This window comes from Merops nubicus, unplaced genomic scaffold, assembly GCF_000691845.1.
Source record: "Merops nubicus isolate BGI_N331 unplaced genomic scaffold, ASM69184v1 scaffold25977, whole genome shotgun sequence".
Taxonomy (NCBI): domain Eukaryota; kingdom Metazoa; phylum Chordata; class Aves; order Coraciiformes; family Meropidae; genus Merops; species Merops nubicus.
Window position 1 is genome coordinate 7,598 of NW_008620020.1, and position 26,940 is coordinate 34,537.

The 26,940-nt window shown below is 36.5% G+C and overlaps 1 protein-coding gene across 1 annotated transcript in view; it reads left to right on the plus strand.

The window, feature by feature from the left end:
• The window catches only part of SLTM (SAFB-like, transcription modulator), a gene marked incomplete at its 5' end in the record, with an annotated part of 25,584 nt that extends 7,178 nt beyond the window's left edge, over window positions 1–18,406 (plus strand). The window contains 19 exons of the mRNA XM_008944001.1: window positions 1,757–1,821; window positions 2,133–2,318; window positions 2,740–2,787; window positions 3,756–3,783; window positions 5,140–5,608; window positions 6,170–6,219; window positions 8,213–8,331; window positions 10,031–10,180; window positions 10,270–10,379; window positions 10,469–10,629; window positions 10,986–11,077; window positions 11,291–11,448; window positions 12,475–12,643; window positions 13,260–13,384; window positions 14,508–14,678; window positions 15,544–15,858; window positions 16,322–16,460; window positions 17,226–17,383; window positions 17,745–18,406. Of these exons, the coding sequence (XP_008942249.1) occupies window positions 1,757–1,821; window positions 2,133–2,318; window positions 2,740–2,787; window positions 3,756–3,783; window positions 5,140–5,608; window positions 6,170–6,219; window positions 8,213–8,331; window positions 10,031–10,180; window positions 10,270–10,379; window positions 10,469–10,629; window positions 10,986–11,077; window positions 11,291–11,448; window positions 12,475–12,643; window positions 13,260–13,384; window positions 14,508–14,678; window positions 15,544–15,858; window positions 16,322–16,460; window positions 17,226–17,383; window positions 17,745–17,853 (2,822 nt within the window). The remainder of the gene's footprint in view (window positions 1–1,756; window positions 1,822–2,132; window positions 2,319–2,739; window positions 2,788–3,755; window positions 3,784–5,139; window positions 5,609–6,169; window positions 6,220–8,212; window positions 8,332–10,030; window positions 10,181–10,269; window positions 10,380–10,468; window positions 10,630–10,985; window positions 11,078–11,290; window positions 11,449–12,474; window positions 12,644–13,259; window positions 13,385–14,507; window positions 14,679–15,543; window positions 15,859–16,321; window positions 16,461–17,225; window positions 17,384–17,744) is intronic.
• Window positions 18,407–26,940: the final 8,534 nt, after the last annotated feature.

Genomic DNA, 26,940 nt, shown 5'->3' on the forward strand with positions numbered 1-26,940 from the left:
GTTTTAAATTAAGTAAAATCAGCAACAAGATGTCTTCATGCGTTTAGATCTGAATGTCTAGGTCTTGTGTTTGGAATTGTAGAAGTAACTTCTGCTGTATGTCTTTTCCTGGAGCCTAGTGTGCATCTGAACTCAAAACAACAATATGCTGTACATAGGAGTACTGTCAGAGTGCCACCTTTCAGCAAAAAGAGTAAAACCAGCTGGAATCAAAGACCAAAAGTGTAGTCTCTCTTCTTGCCCCATAGCTGAGCAGTTTCCAGCTTTGAAATGCAATTTAAGAACTACATATGAAGGACTATGGGAATTACTGACAAAACCTGACTATGCCAAGTAGCAGAAATATGCATAACAACAGGACTAGGGGGAATGGGGCAAAGCTGGAAGTGGGCAGATTCAGGCTGGACGTGAGGAAGAAGTTCTTCACCATGAGAGTGGTGAGACCCTGGAATAGGTTGCCCAGGGAGGTGGTTGAGGCCCCATCCCTGGGGGTCTTTAAGGCCAGGCTGGATGAGGCTCTGGGCAGCCTGATCCAGTGGGAGGTGTCCCTGCTCATGGCAGAGGGGTTGGAACTGGGTGATCCTTGTGGTCCCTTCCAGCCCTGACAGATTCTGATCTGTTTTAGCAGAGGACTTTAGAGCCCTAATGGCTCAATGGTTGGACTTCATGATCGTAAAGGTCCCTTCCAACCTAAAGGATTCTATGATTCTACTATATCAAACTTGGGCTTATGCTTTTCTTTTCTGTTCCTTTTAAATCTCTATAGAATTGATTAAGCCATTCGTTAGAGGATGAAGGAAGACACAATGTCAAAAAAATAAAGCTGGTCATGAGTGCCATCTCATATGCATCTTGAATTGATGCTGAATTTCAGCAGAAGATAGTAAAGCTGATTCCTAACAGAACTTCTGTTGTACCTTGAGCTACTGAAAACCATCACATAGGCTAATCTTTGACAGAATGAATCAGAGAGGCAGAATGGCCTGTAAAGGCTTTTGTAGATGTATAAATATCTAGTGTTCTTGGGTCTTCTTTTTGCAGAAGATTAAGGAAGTGCAATGGGTTCCAAACAGTGGCGCCTTTATTAGAGAAAAGCATGCGTGTGCTGCAAGAACAGAATTCTTCAATGGAACATGCTCTTAGAACAGTAAAGAATATGTAGAAAACCCAAGTGCTTTACCTGACTCAATTCTGCTACTGATTTTTACCTTTAGAGGTGAAAGCTTTGGAGAGGCTTCAGTTGACCAGTGAATGGTCAAAACTACAACTAGATAAAACCTTGAGCAACCCAATCATTCTTTGAACTTTGTGTTGCTTTTTCCGCAGGAGGTTGGGTGGGCTAGATGACATTTAGGGGCCCTTTCTAACCTAAATTGCTGTGGTGCTAATTATCATATAAAACAAGACCTTTCCAAAGGCTTCAGTTATGAAGTCTAATTAAATCCAGTAATTCTGGAAATGTACAGTTTCATGTTCTCCTGAATCCATTATTAATCTTAAGTAGAAGGATTGGTATTAAAATCACTAACCTGGATGTAACTGCTTGTTACTGCAACAGTGTCCATCGCTCATGTTCACTCAGCTGTCTTTTTTTTCCTTTCTCACCTTAAAAATACTCAGTTGGGGAGGGTTATATTACAATGAACAGTTCAGATAAACTGGAGCATAATAAACTAAGGCCCAACATGTAGTCAGTATTGGAAGAAAGTTTACTCTATGTAGCAGCTCTAGTTATTAGCATGTCCTGTCATTTCAGGTAAAAAGCAGGAAGCTGATGAATTAACTGGTGATGCTTCAGTTGAAGATGATTCCTTTGTCAAGGTAATAAAAGTATGTACATTTTTTTTTTTTTTTTCCCCAGTTTATATTGAAGTTTAATGTTTGATTTTATTTACCAAAAACCCCTTCAATTTTCTTTGCATGAGGTTATGTGGAAATCTGGAGCATTGTTTTTACTGTGTTCTCAGATGTTTTGCCTAAAGGTATGAAGATGTGGGGTTTTTTTAAACATGCTATGAATTCTTATTATGGATATAATACAGTATGTTGCAGAAGCAGTGATTTTAGCAGTGAATATTTCAGAATATAGCTAGTACCCTTAGTTATGACAAATTTGTTATTCACACCAAAAGGAAAGTGAATTGGAGACTCAAGAAGCAAGTGATCAAGATGGAAATGATGAGTTAAAGGACTTTAAAGAATCTGTTGAAGATGAGAACTTAAATTCTAAAGAACTACCATCTGCAGAAAAGAAAAGATACCACAACCTGGAGCCACCAGAGCCAACAGAAGATGCAGAAAAGGATTCTGAAAGCCAGGTACTTTGTTGTATTTTTATCAGAAAAATGTTCCTTTTTGTTCGTGTGCTTGTATCGCTGGGAAGTCAGAACTAGTTTTTCAGTTTGTCTCCCTTAACTCTAAAAGATAATTTGATACTTAAAAAAATTTCTCTTCTCCTTGACTTGTGTATGAATAGTTTGGAAACGCATGTGGCGTTGATTGATAGAATTCTGCCACAGCCCATACAGAGTTCCTGAGTGGTTCTTTTTCCTGTTACTAGTAGTGACATGCATAACCTGAAAACTGAACCGAATGATGCAAGTCATAACTGCTCACTGATGCTCACCTTACCAAATCTATATCCACCTAACTAAAATGTTTTCTGAGTTAACTGCATCTTTTAACTCTCTGAAGTGTCTAACAGATGGTTTACTGAGCAAGTCTTTTATGTTCTTACAGGAAAATGAAGGTCAGGACGTAGAAGACGACACTTTTCCAACTGTCCATGTAAGTTCTAAATTAGTTCTGTTAAGCTGATTTTTATGTCTGTTTATTTGGAAAAAATCACTTCAGACTGGCTTTTTGTTCCAGCATGCATCTTAGTCAGATGATGTTGTGAAGGTAAACAGTTTCACCAAGCTTTCATTCATATTTTTTTATAATGCAGATAATTGTGATTTCCAGAGAAGGAGTCCTATTTAAATGAAAATGCCTGTCTACAACTTGGGGAGTAACCAGTGCGTAGACTTAAGAAGGAATATGTTTGAAACACTCTTAAAAACAATTCAGAGGACTATGCCAAATGCTGATGTAGTATATACAGCCTCCCATTTTAACGTAGAAGTTCACCTTCGGAGAATGTTTGGGTTGTGGGGGTTGTTTGGAGCTGTGTTTTTTGTTGTTAATACTAACATCTGTAACACCTGTAGGTTCAGAAATTCATTCTGAATTACATGTAATTGACATCTGAAAAGGGATGACTCTTAAAGCATGTCTTGCTCAGTGAGGCTAATGATAAATAAATACCTATTAAAATAACTTTAGTTTTTAAGTACGTAGTAGAGGAAGCCTACTTAGTTTCTGTCTTGAGCTTTTAAAGCTTATAATGTCTTGCTTGGATTTCACTGAAGGAAGTAATCAGCTGGGTGACATCCATTCTGAAGTCTATATCAAGACATGAGTGGGTTTAGAAATGTCCTGTTGAGTTAAGGGGGAAAAGGGGAGAAAATAGCTGTGTGTTCCAGTCAATGACAAACTGCAAGTGTTGCAGATAGATACCAGTGAAGTTCCGTAAAAATTTTTAGTGGCTTGGTAAGGTAGGTGCACAGCTGTGGTTTCTAGATCATCGTTTCTTTGGAAAATTTTCCGTTCATTACTTTGCTTTCGTATGGTAGAAATTGTCTGAGAAATATGAACTATTCTGCTTAAAGTTTTAAAGTAGGAGACATTTAGTCTTGACTTCCTTTTTTTTTCAGGATGGTGAAGATGAAGAAAATGAGAAAGGTATGTTTAAAGTTTAATAGAGTTCAGAGGTCCTTAGTCTGGTAGAGCAGGCAGCTTTCTCTTGTAATATTCAGTCTCTTTACTAATACTAGTCTTGTCTCCAGTACCAAGTATCAGTTGTCTCCTCAGTAAGCTCAGCACCAGGAATCACTGCAGTCAGTGGGTTTATTTCACTCCTAAGAGTTACTTTACTCTTAAGAGCTTATACAGTACTTATCAGTTACTGTGGTGGATGTATAATACAGTTGTAATACTATGATCCTTAAAGGAAAAAAAACCATAGTATTCAAGGACTCTGATTTTAACATACGGTAAGTCTAGATGCATAAGCTTCTAACTTGCACTGCAGTAACTCGTGTTTGAGTGAAACGATACATCCTTACACTGAACTTAAGCACCCAACAAATGTGTGGACCATCATATGCTTGGCTTACTGTCACTTAGAAATACCAGTTGTATGCAGGATGGTAAACAAGTGTTTGGAAACCTGTGGAGTGGCTACCTTTTTATAAGCTGTGCTCATTAGGGAAACTATAGAAGGAACGCAATGCATTTGGGCAAACAGACTTCCTGGACAGAAGTCTTAAGGATTCTACGTATTGTGGACTAGAAAGGACCTAGAACATCATCACTTTACACAAGATGGAATAAACACATTACTGAAGTTACAGGATAAAACTTCAGACTCCATGTTTACGAGGGACCTTATGGCTGAAGTGTCATCTGCGCAAATGCCAGAATATGGTTGGAGATGCCTGTGTGGGACTGAGGTGGAAAATCTGTCCAGTGGATGAAGACTGAGAACCGTTTGTCTACGAACTCTGGATTAAAGCTCGCTCCTTCGTGTTCTGCGGCAGCTTTGTACAGCTAACTTGACTACAAAACAACTGTTCAGAGAGGAAAAGCAAAAGAGAACACCAGCATGGAAGACTGGCTGAAATTCTCCAAGACTGTAATTCTGTCGGATTTGGGAAGCTTGGAAGTCCTAGAACCAGGAAGATTCAATGACAGATTAAACCAAACTGTGAGCGTCCAAAGCAACTATTTTCTTCTGGAACACTAAATCCTACACTGGAAAATGGATCCTTCTTATGAAGAACGGGTATCTCCAGGATGGAACCATATTCTCCCTCCTAATGTTTTGGTATTTGTCTCTAGAAAGTGTATTTTGCCATGAAGAATAAGTGATCCTGGGTAAAGGATTTATATTTGTGTTAATACACCTTGTGTTTTTTTCTAACCTTCCATCAGTGCTAATAACTGGCTTTGTATTTTCTAGGTCCTATTCTAGCTTATGCGTATGAAATTGTTTAAACTTCTTGTTTTGCCATATTTATTCCTGTTAAATCCTCTTAGATAAAGCAGGTTCTGGTGATGGTACACAAGAAGTATCTAAACCTCTTCCTTCAGAAGAAAGCCTAGCTGAGGCTGATCACACGGCTCATGAAGAGATGGAAGCTAACACCTCTGTGAAAGAAGCTGAGGATGATAACATATCGGTTACAATCCAGGCTGAAGATGCCATCACTCTGGATTTTGATGGTGATGACCTCCTAGAAACAGGTAAAAATGTGAAAATTACAGATTCTGAAGCAAGTAAGCCAAAGGATGGGCAGGATACCATTTCACAGAGCCTGGAGAAGGAAAGCAAGGACTATGAGATGACTGAGAACCATAAAGATGGTAAGAAGGAAGACTGCGTGAAGGGTGATCCTGTCAAGAAGGAAGCCAGAGAAAGTTCAAAGAAAGCAGAATCTGGAGACAAAGAAAAGGATACTTTGAAGAAAGGTCCCTCGTCTACTGGGGCCTCTGGTCAAGCAAAGAGGTTTGTTTTTCTATGTCAGTTCTTTACGATACTGAGTACCAGCATTCAATAAGATCACTCTACATTAAGGGGGTAGCAGCAAGAATCTTATAATTAGTATCCTATGCTCCTGCCTATAGATTTTTGTTTTTGACCGCCATAAGTTACTTTTTAAAATTCAAGATCTTCGTATAGACACTATGTCCTACTGATTGCATTGTCGAATTGTCAGCATTTATTTATTTTTTTCAAATTGACGATTTTTTAAATGTCCTTGTGATGATGGTAATGAACAGCTATCAGTTCTAAGAACACAAAATGAAGTCAAGTCCCCGTCCTGAAATCTGGAGAAGATTGCCATATATCCACTGAATAGAGTTGTCAGAAAATCTAGATCTTCAGGCATCTTGGGGAAAATGAGTGCAAGAATCCATAAGGGAATCATTTGTTCAAATATACAGCCTAGCCCATTTTTATTTTTTGAAATGCTAACTTGTCTATTAGTATTAGTAGTATAAAATGCAGTACTTACCGAATTCTGTGTTTTCAATTTTCTTCTGATTTTTTAATTTGCTTCTCTAGCTCTACTAAGGAATCTAAAGAAAGCAAGACAACATCAAAGGATGATAAAGGTAACTATTGCAAAATATGGTAGTATTGTCTTGGGCTACATGATTTCCTGTTTGAAAAATTGCCTGCCATGTACTAATTTTTTCTTTTTAATATAATTAGTCAAGCATCTGTAGTAATACATGCTATAGAGATACAGGAGTTATTATCTATGTGTATGTGTCTGTAATTTTTTTTTTCTTCTTATGCCAGATTCTTCATAAGATCAAAAAGACTTATTCTAAAGACTCAGGGAAAATATATTCTCCTATTTCAAAATACTTTTGGGAGCAAATTCCACTTAATGTTTCCCAGGTCTTTGTTTTGATGAAGTGTGACTTTGGATAAACCTGTTGTGACTTACATACAACAGTTTGGATTGATGTTTTATGCAGAACAAGCCAAAAATAATTGCAAGTACTTAAATGGCGTGCAAATGAAAAGTTTTGTCTTATTTTTTAATTCTAGTTCACTTTTAAATAAATAGAACTCTCAACCAAGTAAAAGAGTTGAGAGGCCAGCTTGCAAAATTGCACTTGTGGCTGTTCACTGTGTTAAAGTTGGACCTATTTGTCTACCTTGGAATTTCCATTTGTTACCATAAACCTCTGTATTCAGAGTCCACCTTCACAGAGCAGAGCTCAAGAGCACAGTAATGTCACCAGTTACGCTGCTGTTCTGTAGCTGAACAAACACATTTGTATGAGTTCATGAGTCTACTTATTTTCCCTACTAGCTCTCTACCAAAAACCCTTGTCACAGAATGTCTTGCATATCATTAATGGATGAACAAATGTTGACCTGACAAATTAATTTGTGACAGACATAATTCAGTCTTCTGCAGATGTATGTCTTTTTCATGATAGTTACGTGCCTACAATGAAATTAAATCATGAGGTAGCAAATCTGATTTCCTGTAGTGTATATGATAACTCTAATAGCTCTTTTCATAAGGCTGTCTTAAAATACATAACCAAAGCCAGTATAGTGGCTCTTTAATGATATTTAATGTGTTCTAAGTGTATCCTAGTTAATCTTAGGTATCTTGATACTTGAGATAATCCTAGTTTGATGATAACTGAGATTTGTTGCCCTTTGCTTTTACTCCATCTTGATGCATTATCAAGGAAAATTTACCCTTTTTCCTCAAGGTGGTTAAATTATCTTTTAAAACTCTGCATACCACCAGACTTTCTAACTGTTTAGCTGGAGATGCAGTTCTGGTGTAGTCTATAGGACTAGCTATGTGTTAACATACTCAAAGGCAGTTCATACGTTAAGCAGCAAACAAGAACAAGCTGAAGTAAATGATGTAAGACTAAAAGATGCTGGGAATAAGATTACACGACTCTTTTGAGTTCTTAGTTCTATATTGCAAAAATGGGCTAATAGATGTGGGGATGGTGCTTAAGGCACATTTCTGTCTTTTCTTTAGTGTTTTACCTAGTAACCAGGAAATAGTTTTGGTGGGTTGCATCCAGTCCTACATCCAGCAGTATTTTTAAAAAGTGGCTCTGGATGGAGGGCAGATGCTTCAAGAAGTTGTGGGAATTGACCACATCATTCTGGAGGCTAGGCTTAACTAAGTCTCCTGCACTTACCTTCCTGCCATCTCTTCGGCCGTGCGAGTAGCGTAAAGACATACTGATGAAGAACAAGCGTTGCGAGCTAAAAATAATTTTCTTAGATGGATGTTACTGATGAGAACCAGAAGTTGAAGCTAAATGTGCATCCTCAAATTGGGAGTAAAGCATGCCTTGAACAAATCATATGTTTTCCTAGCTCTGTCATTTGGGTATGAGTTAGCCAGGCTGTTGGTCTCAATACATGGGTAAATGAATGAAATCTTATGGCATATATTTTTTTTATATAGAAGTCTTTTCAAGAAAGGTAACCGGATAAACAGTTATTTAAAGGTAACAGGCTAAGTTTCTCTTTTCAGCAACAGTTTAGTTCTATATTCATGGTACCTTTGTCCCCTTAATTTTTTTGGCTGTTTTTTAAAACTTGTTTCAGGAAGTGCAAGCAGTGTTAGTGGTAGCAGTGGAAGTTCAACTAGAAACCTGTGGGTTAGCGGACTGTCTTCCAACACAAAAGCTGCTGACTTGAAAAATCTCTTTGGCAAATATGGAAAGGTATTTCATGGGGTGTGATGCCATGTGTGTTGTGTGTGTCTCTTCCACCTCCTCTATGCAGTTACAGAAATTCAGTAATACTTGTCTGAGATGAAGTATTTAACCAGTGTAATCTGAAAAAACCCAACACTTTTTCAGCATCTAAAGAGAGTGCATGCTTACAGGAAGAATAATAGGTTAATTTTATAAGAGAATTCTCTTCCTATTGAGGTAAAACAGATGCAAAAGATAAGTTACAAATATGACTGGTCACAACTGGCTTTAAAAAAAAATTTATTTTTTTTTTGTAATAATGATGGCTGTGTTCTTCTGCAGCAACTGTATTTAACCAGAAGGATAAGATAATGTGCTAACTGGTAAAACTATAATACAAACAGGCTTTTGTAGAACCTGCTCCTTTGGGAGACTGTTTTTAAAATGTGTTCTGAGGGATTATGAATAGGAAAAATAGGTTTTAAAAAAAATATTGACAGTTCATATCTGTCACATAGGGACAATGACTTAAGTCATTGAACATTTTAATGGCTTTATTTTTTTAAGTGACTTTGACTTAAAGTGACAAAATTTAAGTGACTTAATGGTTTTTCTACAGCCTGCTTAAACTAACTCTATTTTCTTGGACTTTGGTTTAATTTAACATAAAAATTCCATAGAATGATGCGGAATACATATAAGCCAAGTAGGCTTCTGAAAACAGTTTTTCTTGCAGTTGTTCTTACTTTCTCAAAGGAGTTGCTGACAACTGTGATTTCATGATGCTTGTATAAGCCTGTGCAGTTATGACACTATTGCATCTTGGGAACTAGTTAGAACCTTGGCACTGTGAATATCAAGTTTGTGTACCGATTATTTGATATCTGATTTTTCTGATGAATTTAGTAGGTAATTTTATTAAAGCCTTCGCAAGTGTTGAAACCTGAGAGTATATTTTGTGAAAATTTCCAATTCTTTGGCTGTGTTTTTTTCTGTATGGATGCTTGGTACCTGTATTTACTTAGCTTCCTAGCTTTAAATCAATAGGGAAATACTTAATTTCTAAATGATTATGCCATTACAGGCTGCTAAAAAGATAAAACCGTTGCATTAGAGCATGACTCCATCAAGAAGACTGGTTCCAGTAGTTAGAGAAATTCTAACAAGGAGAAGGAAAGCAAAGCTTAATGCTTTATCAAGAAGCAGGTGTCAAAGAGCTGGTTGCTAAAATTGCTTAATTAACATGTTTGCTAGATGCCTTTGAGGAACTGATTCCCTTATTGGTTTAGAACATAATACTGCTTATATCTTCCTGACGTTGATTGTCAGCTCCTGACTTTTTTTGGGGTGGGGTTCATCTGTCAGAGATACACCACTGATCTGAATTTGATGGTTCTTTCTGTGAATGAATTTTGATGGCAACTGTAAAAAGAAGCATTTAGGTTATGTGCATGAGGTTGTGACTGGTCAAAAAGCAACATAAGCATTAATATGCCTTGATGTGAAAGCTGGGAAAAAGTTCTCAAAGCTGCAACTTCCTGTGGAATTATGTGATTCTGAAAACTTGAGAGTGTCACAGTCTTTCTAGCGGGGTGGGGTTTTGTTGCTGTTGGATGGTTCTGGTTTGTTTGGGTTTTATATACTACAGTAAAAATATTATTGGAATACCATCAGTTCCTTACTATAAATGTCTTTCTCAAAATCTAAATCTTACCTGTTCATGTAGGTGCTTGGTGCAAAGGTGGTCACAAATGCCCGAAGCCCAGGGGCAAAATGTTACGGCATAGTAACAATGTCTTCTAGTACAGAAGTGGCTAGATGTATTGCACACCTTCATCGAACAGAGCTGCATGGACAACAAATTTCTGTTGAGAAAGTAGGTTTAATAAGATGAAAACTGTTCCCAGAATAGACCATCTTATGCAAGAATCTGTATTAACCTATTTGATTTGGAAAAAAATATAGGTGAAAGGCGATCCCTCCAAAAAAGAGCTGAAGAAAGAAAGTGATGACAAATCTGGTTCAAGTAGAAGTATGGGAGATAAGAAGACTGCATCAAGTGATAAAGCTAGCAAGTAAGAAATTTTCATATGTGTTCTGAAGCTGTGAAAATCCTTCAAGCTGAATTTTCCTCATTGCACTTGTGTGTTTCTTTCCTAACAAGAACTCCATCAACCAAAAAAGAAGAAAAGAAATCTGACAAATCTGAAAAAAAGGAAAGTAAAGAAGCCAAGAAAACAGAAGGTAAAGATGAGAAGAATGATAATGGAGCAAGTGGTCCTAATCAAGAATCCACTAAAAAATCTGAAGAAAAGAAAAGAATAAGTATGCAATATAGCCATGTTTCCTCCTGTTGAATCTGTGTGTCTGACTTGTTTTGGCGGCATGTTCTTGCTCTTACTGGAAATCAGACAATTAAACACACATTCTTTTCTAGATTCCAGTAACATGTATTATTTTCAGTTAATATAAAAGCTTAAAAGCACTCATTTTATATTACTAAATTACAGACGTGTAGTGCTGTGCTTCTCTTACAAGTAACAGTTCAATTTAGAGTTTTAGGAATTTCACTCAGGAAAATCTGTAATAGGCAAATGGGTATGTGTATGGATGTACGTTTCTAACTTTTTTTTTTCCTTTTTTTTTTTTTCCCCCCCTCCCCTTTTCATGTTTTACTGCAGGTGGTAAAAGCCCAGGTCAAGTTGTAGTTTTAGACCAAACAAAAGGAGACCAAGGCCACACCAGGACAGTTAGAAGGGGAAGATTTGATAAAGTAAGTATCTATAGATTTGCTGCAATTCTTTCTGATATGATACTACCTTTAAAGTTGATAATATTCACTGAAGAGTCAAACTATGATAAACTGTTACGCTTAGATAGAGGCTTTGTATGTGTTGGGATAGATAATAAAACATAGCATCCAGAAATCTCCCTAAATTAATGAGACTTTGGAAATAACCATTGTAATCTCTATCTATAGCCACAGATATTGAGGAACAAAGAGCGTATTATTCAAGATAAAGTGAAATTCAGGGAATACAGGGGTAGAAAAGACATCTTGCCTTTTGAAAAGATGAAGGAACAGAGATTGCGAGAACAGATGGTTCGATTGGAAAGAATACGACGAGCTGTTGAACTCCGAAGGTAGTAATTCAACTTTTCGCTAAAGGCTGTTTTCTAAATACAGTATCTGATCAATTAATGTGTTAATCTAATCAGAATGCATTCTGTCAAGCCTTTTACTCAGATATTAAATTCTGGAACGCTACCTAACAGTATCTTTATATGAATTAATGGACTCAATTTTTTTCTTTGATGTTTTAATAGCCATATATGTACACATGTAGCCTAGTGTTTGTTATTGGGAGGCTGTATCTCATAACTGTTGCGGCATGCCAGTTTTCTGTTTGAAAAGATGAGAAGTTGATTAGGAGACATGGCCAAATATAGCGTTTGGGTTTTTTTGGTCCGTTTATTTTAAAATAGAGAACGATGGTATGTCTGAATGACACGTGAAGCATAATACAGTCTTGTCCTTTACATAAAAGGACTAAATGGCTACGCTGTTTTATTCTTCTCTTTTCACATGGCCAAAACTTTTCAAAGGATAGTTAAATAACTTGTGGTGTTAGCAGGATTTTCCCAAACAAAAGAATTCCCAGTAATTATAAGGCTTAAAGAAGAAAATGCCTTTCCTGACTTTTCTAAGCTGTACTATAGCAGGAGGGAAGGACAAAGCAAAATGAAGCTGTTGACACCTGTATCTAACCTGTGCAAGTCACAGTGGTCATGTTGTTATCTTATTTGTGGACAGAAAACAATAAGTAAATTTTTTTGTTAGCCTGAAGAGGGCAAGAGCTAAACTAACATTTAAGATGCAAAATGTATTCTTTGCTAAGATGCTGTTATTGTCTGCCAGATGACAATATAGAAATATGAATCCAGCATAAAATACATGAAGAGTGATGATTCTTGATATAAATTTCCATAGTTACCTGTTGCCTTCTTAAACAGCTCTGGAGAATAAGCTAGAACAAATTTGGCTACTGTCAAGAGCTTACTCTCAAATATTTTTTTTTTTTTTTAATGTCTGTGCCTGAGGTGATGTTAGTTTTGGATGAGAAAATTTTTCAGGTGAGTTTCTGCTATCTTTTTTTTTTTTTTCTTTAGACGAAGAGAAATTGCTGAGAGGGAGCGTCGGGAACGCATACGAATAATGCACGAACGAGAAGAATGCCTGCAGAGGGAAAGGGAACGACTAGAAATTGAACGGCAAAAGTTAGAGAGGGAAAGGATGGAACGGGAACGCTTGGAAAGAGAGCGTGTTCGTATTGAACAGGTGTGCATGTTCATCTCTTGGGCTGTAGTGCCATACCACGTTGGAGCAGAACCCTGCTTGCTCTTGCCGTTTCTCTCTTCACCCTCCTACCTAGCCCGTAACAGAACCAAGCAAACGTTATGTGATCCGTAATGTACAACAGTTATCTTCAGCTTGTTTGCTTGACTTGTGAGCAATTTAATGGCAAATTCTTGCTACCAGTTTATGCGGTGGCTATACATATCTGTCTCTAAAACTGATGTACAGCAAATCATACTGCCTGTGCTAGTCTTGCATAATTATATTTTTTCTTAGAGAATGTCCATGCAAACTTAATGAGCTGTGTTTCTGGACAACAAATACAGTAGCAACACAAGAAATAACCTGGAGATATTTCTATCTGACAGCCAATACTGCTTCTCCAGATCTGCTGTGTATTTTTTTAGAGAAATGTTCCTTATGCTCTTGAATTCCTGGATAGCATTTAAAATTTATTACATCAGCCTTTAATAGAAAACAATGAAGTATTAAAAAACAAAGTATTAATTCTGTATACTTGCTAACTGTTGTAGAGGTATCTCTTTATTAAAGAGCTGTGTTTTTTGTTGTGTTTATTCGCCCTTCCCTTTCATGGTAGGAACGTCGAAAAGAAGCAGAGCGTATTGCTCGTGAAAGGGAGGAACTTCGGCGGCAACAGCAGCAACTTCGTTATGAACAGGAGAAGAGGAATTCTCTGAAACGTCCACGCGATGTAGATCACAGGTAATCTCATTCACAAAATTGTTTTGCAGTGCTTGGTAAACAGGAACAGCTGCCAGCCTTGTGTCAGAGTTCAAAACATATTTGTACCTGAAGTAGGTCCTTACAGAAGAACTGGATTTCTGGTATTCATTTGGTTTTGACATTGATTTATTCCAAGCATGAAACATACCTTACCTGTAAGAGAGGGCTTTCCAATGAGAAGCATATAATGAATTAATTCTTTCTGTACAGAAAAAAAAGTGTAATGCAATTCAGTGCATTTGCTGAGAAATGCAGCTGTTCTGCCTTAAAAAAGGGTGAAACTTCTAGCTCCTGCTTTAAGAATTCGTATTGCTGGTAAATGGATGGTTCAGGAAGCCAAGGTTTTAATTATTACTGAAGCTGATCATTGGCTGTTGGAGCCACATGAACTGAGCTGGCTTTTGGTTTGATTATATGAATAGGACTGAGACCTTAGCTATAAAATTGACATATCAGTGGTACAGTAGAAGGGAAATGTAAGCCATCATATTAGATACAGTAGCAGAAGACTAATATTTCTTCACCAGAAGAATAAAGACAGATTCATTTTTTAAGGCTCCTGATTATACATTTTAGTATCTCACATTCTTCTTGTGGAGACTTTGGTCCTGCATCTTTTTAATAAGCAAGGTTGTGACGTTTCCTGTACTGTTCTTTCTAGAGAAAGCTGTTCCGATTCATGGGTGTTTTCTGTGGGTTTTCGTTGTGGGTTGTATTTTCATGGTGGTTGTGGTTGGTTGGTTTGTTTGTTTGTTTTGTTTTACTAGAAGGCAAATTTAAGGCAAAATTTTGATAGATATTTTATTGGGGTTTTGTTTTGTTCTTTAAACTGCCCAACACTGTATACTATTGCTTAGATTTTATTACATGTTTTATTGATATTTTGTATCTTTAACTTGCATTTCAAATGTAAGCGTGGTTTGGTTTGGTTTTTTTTCTTGAGTGATTTTGTTCACTACTATTTAAAGTCTGCCTTTGTTAGTGGCTTTTCAAAGATCAAATGAGTCTTTAAAACAGACAACTGACTGTTAATAATTTTCTGCATATTAGGCCTTGATTTGTATACGTGTAACTAATGAAGGTTCATTTGTTTTGCTTAAAGGAGAGATGATCCCTACTGGAATGAGAATAAGAAGATGGCACTTGATACAGATGCACGTTTTAGTCATGGTTCAGATTATGGCCGCCAGCAGAACAGGTTTAATGATTTTGATCACAGAGAACGGGGACGATATCCAGATGGTTCTTCTGTTCCATCATCATCTTTTGATAGGTAAGTTAACAGGGCAGATATTTGTCTGCCAACATTGCTGTGGATTTCACTCTTAACGATTCAAAATGTAAAATGGAGCCAAAGTCTTTGTACAGTTCTGGTGCAATAGAATTGCAGCAGTGTCCTGGAGTTCCTCCTGTCTTCAGGACTGGCCATTTATATCATGGTATCTAGTCTTTTTTTTTTTTTTTTTTTAAGACTGTAAATTCCCTGCCTGATGCTCTTTTTTGGGTGATATATTGAAAGAAGTTTTGCAATTATTCCTCTTTCACATGTAGCCATAAGTGGATTCCAATGGATTAGATCTGTTACCTACTCGGTAACCTAACCTCCTTAAAAAGCAAGGCTTAAAAGCAACTGATTTAATGGGATTTAAAAATATTACTTGCATGAGTCACATTTGTCAAGATCCATGCAGCCGTGCAGTAAATGCTGGTTCCAGATCCAACTTCATGTTTCCATTAAACCTCTCCAAAATTGTAGCTTCTGGACTTCTACTTTTATGCTGCAATGAACTAGAATTATGTTTTCTAGCTGACTCAAGAAATCTAGCATTCCCTCTGCTTCCTAGTGAGCAAAAAAGGAGGCTCTAAAGTTGCTTAAATTACACCAGACAAAACACGAACAGATAAACGCATAAAGAAATGTGAAACTGGCTAGAAAAACTCAAGCTCAAAAAGACAATTGTAGAAATAAATATAATTTTGGGTGGTACAGATCTTTGTGATATATACCACATACATATGAATAAACTTGCTAACATGAAGATGATGATCGTTTTTGTATGCTAAAGCATGTGCTTACATGTACAGAGAAATGAGAATGGGAGACAAACAAATTACTTTTTCCTACTTTAACAACATAGGCGAGAACGTTTTGTAAATCAAGGTGAAGCAAAAAAGACTCGCCCAACAGCACGAAGAGAAGAGCCAGGGTTTGAGAGATATCCTAAAAGCTTCAGTGAGTCCAGAAGAAATGAACCACCACAACCAAGAAATGAACTTCGAGACACAGACAGACGAGAAGTGCGAGGAGACAGAGATGAAAGAAGAACAGTGATAATTCATGACAGACCTGAAATACCACATGGTCGGCATCCAAGAGAGACTGGTTCAAATCCACCTAGGCAAACAAATTGGAAGAGTGAGGGAAGCATAAGCACAGACAAACGGGATGGCAGGTAAATTTTCTGGCTAACCAACGAATTAGGGAAGATAATGATTCCTGCAGAATTTACCCATAGTACTAATTCTTCAAGAATTGATATGTAAAGAGACAACAGATCCCCTTCTAAAGAATGGCAAAGTCACTTTCTAAAAGCATTAGAAAAAAATTGTAGGTTGTCACATAAGCTAAACCTCATCTGTAAACATGGGGCTGACTTCCCATCGGTCTGTTCTTGATCATGGGGAGTAACATATAGTAAGGAGGCTTTTGTGCAAGAATGCAGTGGTAAACAAATAACATGTAAGTTTTAATTGTTTAGAGAGCCACATAGATCTAAACGAATGTTTTTAAGAAGCGTCCTGAAAATTGCTAGGAACCTGAAAAAACAAAGGAATCTTTTAAAGTCTACATGTACTATGATTTGGTACCAATTCTACTATACTGAAACCAAAATTTTGATAAAGCAATTTTTACAGAGGTGAGAGGCCAGATCGATCAGGAAGAGAAGTGTCTGGACACGTGAGAGGTGCACCTCCTGGTAGCCGTAGCAGTGCTTCTGGGTATGGAAGCAGGGAAGGAGAACGAGGCATGATGGGAGAAAGAGGTGGAGGACAAGTGAGTCACCTTCTGTTTATGTGCATGAGTGAGAGACTGGAAAATGCAAAATCATGCTTCAAAAATGACCATATAGGCCATCATATAAACCATTAGCAATTATTACGGCTATTTTCCAATTAGCTTTAAAGGATCTTCTTTGTAGGGATTTTTAATAAGCCAAGAAATTGCAGAAAACATGCCCAGTTCTTTTTGTCTAGCATCTCTCAGGTAGATCAGAACACTACTTGAAGGAATTGCTAATTTGGCTTCTGTGAATTTGTTGTCATCCTATGTTTTCAGGGTCTTAACCTTACACTGCCCACTACTTCCAGTGCAGTTTGTCACTTTAATTTTTAATGTGCTATTGAGAGAAAAACATTCTGTAAGATTTCTCATTAAAGTCTACAGACTAAACTGTTCCATGCTGCTGGATCGTGAAGCATTTTCAAAAATAATTTCTCTTTCTGTAGGTATATGGAACATGCTCATTAGTGATTATGAGATCAGGGTAGAACTGGGAGTGAAGCATGAGTTCATGGAACTTCTCTCCCTGCATATTCACAGAGTTATTGCAAATTAATTTTTTTGTTATCCAGTTATTTTTTTTAAATAGGTCTCTTGTAAGCATGGGTTATCTGCCTGTGGACTGAAATCTTAAAAGATGATTGACTTCTGTATGTGTTATGTATATATAATCTGCAAGCTTAACTCTCTTGGGAACATTACTTCCTGTTGGTGTAGATAGGCCTTTCATTCTGAAAATGACTGTCACTTTCTTACTAGCACTATAATGAGGACAGACATGTTGTCGAACGCCACAGTCGTGAAACAGGACCAAGAAAAGAATGGCATGGACCTAGTTCTCAGGGAAGTGGGTACCATGACACAAGAAGAATGGCAGATGGTCGTGGAGGAGGTGGCATGATGTCTCCACATACAAGGTACAAAAACTACTACTTCTCAGTTTCCTACTGAGCTCTCAAAGCTTTGGTTATGCTTAGGAACTGTGATAGTCTGAGTGCAAGCAGTGTTACTTTCTGTGGATGGGCTGTTGCTGCACAACATCCAGACCCATCTTTCTATGCGAGCACATGGCTCCACAGTTGTTGTAGTGGTAGTTCAGATGCACAGAAGCATGCGATTTTCTTGCAAAGGCTCTTTTGAGACTTACAGTTCAACAGTTGAGTGATCTGAGATGTAAGAATGTTCTTACCTGTACACTAAGAGTTTAAATACTTATCTAAACTTTAAAAGTTTAGATACTTATCATACTTAACACTTTTTTAAAACTTTTGTTTCCAGTAACTCTTCACCAATTAATAGAGTTGTACAGATCACAGGCAATTCCATGCAGAGGGGAAGTGGCTCAGGATTTAAGCCATTTAAAGGTGGACCTCCGCGAAGATTCTAAGATCTACAGCTGCTTGGTTTCAAGATAACTTATTGAAATCTCTTGTAAACTTTCTCCAATTAAAAACAGGAAGTCTTGTCTGGAAATCCTGGGGTTTTTGTTTTTTTTTTTTTTAATTTAACATGATTACTTTCCTCTCAATTTTGGAGGCATTTTAATAGTTACGTTGTAATTTTGGATAGTTTTTGTGTATCTTTGATAAGCATTTTCCCTGAGGCACTAGAGCTGTGTAAAAACAAATTGGAACCAAAATATTTGTTAATTCTGTATAAAAGAATAGATTGCAGCTGTGTGCTAGTAGTTTGATTTACCAACATTAGCTCTGTGGTGTCATGCTTTAAAGTTAGCTACTTCTCACAACATACACAACTATAACCTCCATTTTGAAGGTTGTCCAGGCTATTATCTCTGCTTTCTAATTTGTAGAGAAATAAGATTGTTCTTTCATTACTGGGTATTATGTAACCTATTTTTGCAGAAGGTACTGTTACATTGAGTGCATTTATGTGTATTCTTGCAAATGTATTCTTTTGAAATAAACCTTCATATTCTGTATAGCTTCTAGTAAGTCTCTGAAACAGTCTTTGGGGAAAGAAGACAGAATTAAAGAAACCTGTTGGTATAGCAACCAAGAACATGGATGTCATCGGCTTCAACCTAAAACTTTTGTCTCTTTCACTATTACTGAATTGTAAATCCTAGAACCACCTTTGATAACACAAGGCAGATTAGTACTAAACATACAGGAATGCTCCTGGGAGGCCTAAAGAAATAGTTTGCAGTTTGCTCTTTAGGTTTAACAGAGCTCTTACTGAACCTTTCATTTAGCTTTTTCTTAAGCCAGACTACTTCCAATGAGCTCTGCTTATAGCAGCTGGGGCATCCTACATATGCAGTCTTGTTCAGGTACACCTACAGCTCTTCACTGATGTGGTCTCAAGGAAGGACAACGCATCTCTCTTTAAACCTTTTTTGTTTTGCTTAATATGTACTGGCCTCTGTTAAATCTTCCTTGACCAGGCCCAATCAAAGATGTTAGGTGGTCAGTCCAAGACTCATCTATTGTCCACTCAGCATTAAGTATACTGTTGTTTAGCTTGTAAAAAAGAGGGAAGGGGAGAAAAAAAAGGAGGCTAATCTAATCTCCCACACAGCTGTTCATATTGGTTAATTACAGAAATTAACAGAGGACCTTGTTAAAAGGAAATAAGAAAAGCTTGTAAAGTAGTATTTAAATAAGAACTGGTCCAGATTGTCTTTTAAAGAATGGCTCTTGCCTTAAAAGCTATAATTTACTTCAGTAAAAACATGCTGACCTTTCACATGTAACTGAGAGTGGCGAAGATCTGTCTGTGTAGAAGAACTGCTGTGTATCTACAGTGCTCCAGGGGAATGAAGTAGCAGAAGATGAGTTAAACTAAATTGTTTTAGAATAAGTAGCCTTTCAGGAAGGATGGGAGGAGGGAGAAACCTGGCATAACAGCATTTCCTCCAAGTTAGTCCTGGGTGAAGTTCACAGCTGACAAGTATTTGAGTTTTTTTTCATGAGTTTCCAAGAAAACGTGCAAGTTAACAGTGCATTTTTGAAAGCAGATATTCGTTTGGCTGCAGTCTGTGCTGCATTAGATGTGACAACACATGCCAAATATCTGTAAGATGAATCTGTAGTGGCTAATGGAAAATAGGAATGTTTATAACCTTAACGAGTTACAAAAATAAAACTTGAGCTATAACTTTATCTTCCCAACAGTAAACAAGTCTAGATGGGCATTCCAACTGTTAAAAGTAAAAACTTCCTGACGTCTTTCAGAAATGAAAATGCAACTGTATAGATGTAGATATTTCACTTCAAGTATTGAAACAAACTTGGATGATGGTAGAAAAGAATGCGGTTGAAACATTGCAAAAAACTTGGAATATATAAAATGTTCAGATCAACAGAAGCCTGTGCTTTTCTAGAGTTAAAAGTTTTATTATTATGAAAGAACTTAAATACATAAATGTTTAAATTTGCTCACTTAAATGTATTTACATACAAGGAATTTTAGAAGACTTAACGAAAATAAAATGTCAATTTGCTAAAAATGTTGAACTTTAGAGAGGCTGATAACTGCAAACACTTTTTTTTTTTAAAAATTAGTTTTCTTTTGTGGTACACACACAAAAGGGGTATTAAGATACAGAAGGGGACTTAAGTGTTCAAAATTATTTTAACAATTTACAAGGAAAACATTGTTTCCTTACAGTCTTTAAAAATACATTAATACAGTATAAACAGTTAAGGCTTTTAAAATGGAAATAACTCAGTAGTTGAATTTGTAGATGCCATTACAGCATTGGATAGTGGTGCAACATCATGAGGAAAAGAATTTCAGTCACGTACGTTGGTACAAAAAATGCTGCATGACTAGACTTGATCATGTCATACACTTCTAAAATACAGTTTAAAGAAAAATTAATTTCTCCTCCCTTGGTATATCTACAGTGCTTGCATTAGCTTTTAATTTTGCATTTCCTTTTACAGCTAGATTTACAGGTCAAGATAAACATTACATGACTAACAAGCTCAGAACTAAACTGGTTTAACACAGCAACTGCACAATTCTGATGGGTCTATGCATGGCAGCTTGAAGACGTTACAGAGTCGTCAAGACATTTACAGATCAGAGTCTTTTGGAATGTTGCTAAAATAATTTTTTTTAAAAAATTTACCTGTAAAAAGACCTAGTCAAGATGATAAATGTGGTAACAAATATTTGACTTGACATTGGAGAACTAGGGGCAACTTCTGTTGGATTCACTTCTGTATGTTTTATCAGCTTCACCTGTAGCTTCTTTAATAAGCTTACATGCATATGGAAAAGATGATTACCAAAAGTTGTACAAATAACAGCTCTGCATCTCTTGACCAGATAAAAGGATAATCAAAAGTTATTTATAAAAATTTTGATAAGAATTTTTAATTAAAGGCTGTAATACGAAAGATAAACCAAAACACTGTCATTCAACATAAAAGCTCTGTCACATTATTGTGGTGGAACTGACTGCAGAATTTTTCACTGCCTTATAAAGTACTCTGAGGCATTAACATTTTGTGATGTTTTCTATAAGAACTAGTACTGAGCAAGTAGCAACAAATGTAGAATTTTTCTGTGGGACAGGATGAGATACTTGATACTTTTCTATGGTTTTAAGTGCCACTATCAAGCTTTTTGAGGCTTGACCTATAAGCAAGTCAAGATCATACAGTGCAAAAATACAGGAGAAAAAAACATTCACAAGTGACAGTTTGTCCAAAACAACATCATAGTAGCCTGAAGGGAAGTAGTAACTGTTGTGTTTCTGTAAGTACAAACTATCTAAAACGGAGTCCTGCTTACCTTTAGAATGTTTGTACTGTATACAACCAGTCACAATCTTTAACATAATGTACTAGCACGAGTGATTTCAAGAGTTACCAAACTATGGGTGAAGAAACACTTGCTACAACAAATGTCTCTTGAAATCATTGTACCTATGGCCACTTTTTTAATGGGTTCTTGCAAGTTATTTCTGCTTGCCATTCTCAAAGAAAAAGCACATAAGAAATCCAGAAATGCAAGCATACTGCTGTAAACTGAGTACATTAAATGCAAACATGTAATTATATAATCATGATAAAAGAGCAGATTAAATATAAGTAGTTTAAAAATTCACAAGTGAGTTCATTGGTTTACTGTATCTATCTGCAGTGGTCTTGACAACCAGCTACTCTACCTTTCCAAGCAAAAGGAGGATTTTCTTTCCACAGCACATTTTTTTCCTATAGTAAATACAGATCAAATGTGAAGTCTACCAGGGCTGGAGCTGGCCAAAAAACTTATACTGTTATTTACTCACCTCACATAGAACCCGATTTCAAATCTTTCAATCTGAAGGACTTGACTAAAACTCAACTGCAAACAGTAACTAATATGAAACAGCTCCCTTTGGCTCTGGTTAATCTGCGGTAACAACAAAAATTAAAATTAAGAAACCAGTTGATGCCCTGATACGAAAATCCTGAAAAGAAAATAAAGTTTCATTGGAAAGAGGTGTAATATGCTGAACAGGCAACATGCTGTAAAGCTAGCAAATCTGAAGACAGTTACTAAACCTGAGCTTGTTTTTTCTCTAAAAACACACAGGATAATTTAGGTTTCCTCTTTAAAAAAAAAGGTAGAAACACCACAGATTAAATTTTATTTAGTCTGAGATTTTTCAAAAGACTAGTATTGGTGTCATCAGCTTCCTCTATATCCTTCAGCTGGAACTTCCCAAGTTGGAAGTACAGGCTTTTATGTCAGTTGTTTTCTTTCAGCTCTACACTTAGAGAGCCAAGAGAAGTTGGTAATGAGCTATGAAAAATTTTAATAAATTACAAAACTGGCTTGCATAAGTCTACACTGAAATGCTATATTCCTCCTCATGGCTGTATCTGGTAGCATGACAGACATGTCAACAGACATGTAATAAAAAAGATTCAGGACAAGTGCCAAGTATTGCAATACTGCTCCAGATGTTTAAAAGGCTACTAACCCATTGCTAATTACTGAGACTGTAAGATAGCCTAGAACTATTTGCTATTGCAATTCACAAGAGACCATAGTATAAAACCAAAATGTTGCATTATTTTGTTTAGAAATAATTTTCCAATGAAATTTCTTCAGTATTGGTGTGCTCCTGATGAAGCAGTTTCTTAGTTCTAAAGGGTGACTGCAGCATATCTAGCAAAATACAACATTCTCTTACAACATCAAATGTTAAGGGTTTTTTTAATAATCATTTGTTCCATATATACATGCTGCAAGACAAGAAAAACAATTGTCAAATCATTATATTTCTTTAGAAGCTTTTATGCATTCTTTAATTTCCCAGGACTGAAAAAGACAGTATTATAAAGAACGTTTCAAGGTTGTTTCAAAGGCTGTTTGGAATGCAGTCATCTCATTTTCTGTATTTCTTTCCCAGAAAGTAAGTGCATTTATAGTATGAAAACAAATAATCACACTAGCTTTATTACAGCTGGCACATATAATAAGTTACACTATGGTCTTAATGACAGTATGTGCTTGGCATTCATACACTACATGGAGAAATCCAAATTGTCACATCCTCAGTATTAAAACTGTTAGCATTAGGTAGATAAAGATGACATGGTTATGTCTAGTTAAAGATACGCTCTGTCTTCATGAGCTGCATGGATTCACAGTAAAGAGACTGGGGCACTAAATCAGGCTGCCTGGCAGGAGCAGCTGGCTGACACAGCTAATCTGTAGAACTCCTGCCTAGTCTGTATTCAGTGAGATGCAGTGTAGAACAGCACTGATATTTTCTTATATCTGATTTTATAATTTCCGTTAAATTGTATAATTGACCGTTGCCAAAAAAGAATGTTTTGGCAATGGTAAAAAGCTTTATTTAGAGTTACCCTTTAACTGTTTTACAACTCTTGTATTAAAAGCATGAGAGTTGGTAAGCATAAATACAGATTTTGCCAGTGTTATTTCTGTGTCTGAAGGCAGAAGCGTTAGTATCTGAATGCTTGGCAGTTTTTACTAGATGACAAGCATAAACATTAACTCATCAGCCTCACAGGCTGGACAACGTAAGCAAACCTTAATAAAATATACTAAATGCAAATAAATAGGCATGGCCAGTTCATCTAAAGGAGTGGGGGAAATTGCTTGTTTTCATATTGTTATCTTGGTGTTCTCCAAAACGAGAGATGACAAAACCCAAGGATGTACCTGTTACATAGCTGATGTAAGTTTACTGACCTTTCTTCTAATGGCAGTTTTGACCCTTTCCTTAGCATGTGCCAGTAAACTAGAAAAAGTCAACAGGTTTTAGACAAAAAAAAAACAAAAAAACAAAAAACCACAACAAACCAAACCAAACTGTTATTCCACCTTTTTCTGAAACACTTTTAGAAGAAATCTAAACATGATAAACTGTGTCAGCTGAAATTTTCAAGACCACATAGCGGGATCTTAACTTTGAAAAATTGCTGCTGAAGTCTTAAGTGTGTTGAAGCCATTAGTAAAACTTGGACAAACAGGAAGTTGAGACAAAGTATCACAAGACTTCATCCAGGTCTGTGATGGAGAATGTACATCTGTATGATCTAAACACATAGTCTCACAGGACACTGGTAGATTACGTCCCAGTATTTATGAGCTTCACAATAGGCATCACTGGTTGGGACCTAAACTGAAATTTGGTCATCACTAAAGAACAGTTCTTAAGAGATTAATTCAAGAAATATAAAACTTAAACGTGTCTATGCCCCTGTCTACCCTAAGATCTATATGCATTTGGCTTAGTGTTTGACTGTATCAGGCAATCCTTCCTCACTCACTCTTGGCCCCAGTAACACTGTTAGCCACACCACCACCACCTGCTTCTATAAATGCATGACTCAACTAGTGATGAACTAGTGATGAAAGCACACGTAGTGCTTTATTTCATGTTTCATCAACAGATTACATTCAGAGAAACAGATGCCTTTATTTTCATCATATTGTTACAACAAATTTTGTAAGCATGTTGTTTATAGTAAGCTAGCAAACTTTTCAGTTAATTTGAGTACTGAAACTTAGCAGAATTGTTCCCTATTGATTTCCAAAACCTACCACCATTTTGTTGAAATTTTTTTTTGTGCTGAAGTAGAGGTAAACACAGGATCTTGACTTCTGAAGATAATTAACTAGATAAAGTTCTTAACCTCAAAACCCAAGTAATTATTGCACATTTCAGCACATGAAGCTTCTCTACAAGTGCAAGTAATCCTACAAACTAGAAAAGGAACTGTAAAGGCAGTAAACAACTTCTGGGTTTCAGCAAGTTCTCTAGAGCTAACTCTCCAGGTAAAGAGAGTTCATAGTGATAGAGCTGACATAATAACCAAAATTCAGTAGTAGACGTCTGACATGTAATAAAAATATTGAGGAGTTAGAGGGTTGAACAACTAGTTGTGACCTAGAAGCATTATGAGAGTGAAAAACAGTGCTTATAAGGACAGATGTTGCCAACCCACTATGAAATAAGCCTGCTGGTTATTACTTCAGTGAGAAGATTTGGACATTGCATACTTTACTACAGCTATTTATTTCTAAAACAACAGCAAAATTAAGGACAAAACTCCTAAACAATCTCAAGAGGTGGTTGGTGTAGGAGCTTTTATATTCCAGCCTGTCTTTTCTGCTCAGCATTTCCCTATGGCACTTTCTTCCCATCACAGCAGATGACAGCTGAGCTCAAAATAGTTTGCTTTTCTACTATTGGAGAACTATAAGAAAAAGCAAAGAACAGGTATGAGCTATATGAAAGCACTATGGAATTAAACAAATAGATTTCTGCATATATGATTTCATATGAGAAAGCATTGTTCATCTCACCAGGTTTTCCTACTCAGAAGAACACTAACAGTCATTGCTAGTTACGCTTAAAAGAAAGTAACTGCACTGAATCACAAGATAAAACGCATATGTTTAAGTTCTTGCATGTGGCTTTTGCTATCACTGAACAATATGAACAATTTTCCATGTCACATTTTTCTTGTTGCCACAGCATAGATGGAAAAAACATGAGCATTATACTGCAACTAAGGCTTGCTAATTTTGCTTTCTCTAATATGCTTTTTAATGAGGACACTGCATCAATTACCTTGCATTTCCTGAGCCACCTGCTGTTTAATGTTACAACCTTAAAGTCTACTTCCATATAAAATAAATACAGCTCTTAATTCAGTATGTTGTATTTAAGGATGTATTTTGTACAGAATCCAGCAATAAACTACAACTAGCATCCTAATGGCAAGAAAGCTGATCTAAGCAATGAGCTAGCTGTGGGTTATCGATCTGTTGTAGCAGGGAAGAAGAAAGGTTCAGTTAAAAATGCATCAGCTTCACCTTTTACTCAGAAGTATTTTTCTGCTGAATACACCAAAAGATTCCATTTCAAGAACTCTAATAGCTTTTTATTACATACTGGAAATTTTTTCAAGAACTTGTGTATACAAGTTGAAGAAACTTTTGACAATAATGTGAATACCCAATGAGCGCAGAAATTGACTGGCAAACCGCAGAAGAGCACGCGCTTCGCTTCTAGCTTGTGTGCCTGTGAGCCACAAGAATTGCTCTGTGAAGACAATCTGAACATATAGTATATTAACTAGGTAGCTAGCTACAAAGTACACTTTTTGCACTGTGTTTTAAGTGAATTTTTAGGAATGTAATTTCATCCTCTGGTGTTCCAGTCTTCCTTTGGATCTACTTTGTTGGGTCGCAGATGCCATGACTGTCACAAGAAAAAAAAAAAAAAAGTATATTCGAGCATTAACAAAAGTGCCTTTTAGAAAAGCATTTATCGCTGTGGCAGTGCTCAGGTTTTTTTTTGCTAATTTTAAGAAAACTTGTATTTTATTTCACAGCTACAATGCAACAACAAAAATTCTGTGATTCCATTTTCTGTGCTAGCTTTTACCTAGTGGAAGACAAGTTCTACTCTACTACTCTACTTTTCTGGACACCTTCATACATATTATCTAGGTATTTGGAGCATTGGTGTGCTAAATTGTATCAACAGACAAAGTATAAATCTGTACCCTTTCATGAGAATATTGAGCTTAAAAAAAGGAAAAGAGGCAAATGAAGCAAGTAGGCAGAAGTAGACATCCTTCTAGTAGCCCATGAATATTTGGTACTGTTACAGTTTTCAAGCTCACTATTTAGAGATAAAAGCAATTCTGTTCAGGTGTATGGTTGGTTGTTTTTGTTTTGGTTTGGTTTTTAATTTTTTTTTTTATTTTATTTTCAGGTACTATCATAGGTACCAACTGTTAGAGTTGCTTTTGGAATGGTTAGTCACACAGTAGGGTATAAATTAAGCTTCCAGATGTACTTCATTTTGAATATTAGCAAGCTCATCTGCTTATAACTTCTGCTTCTAGTGAGCTCAACTTGTGCAGAACAATGCCCTAGATTCCAGGATTTCTTTTTTTTTCCCAAAACTTCAAGACCTGTAAAGAAAAAAGGATATTAAACGGAAAACTGTTTGAATAGCATG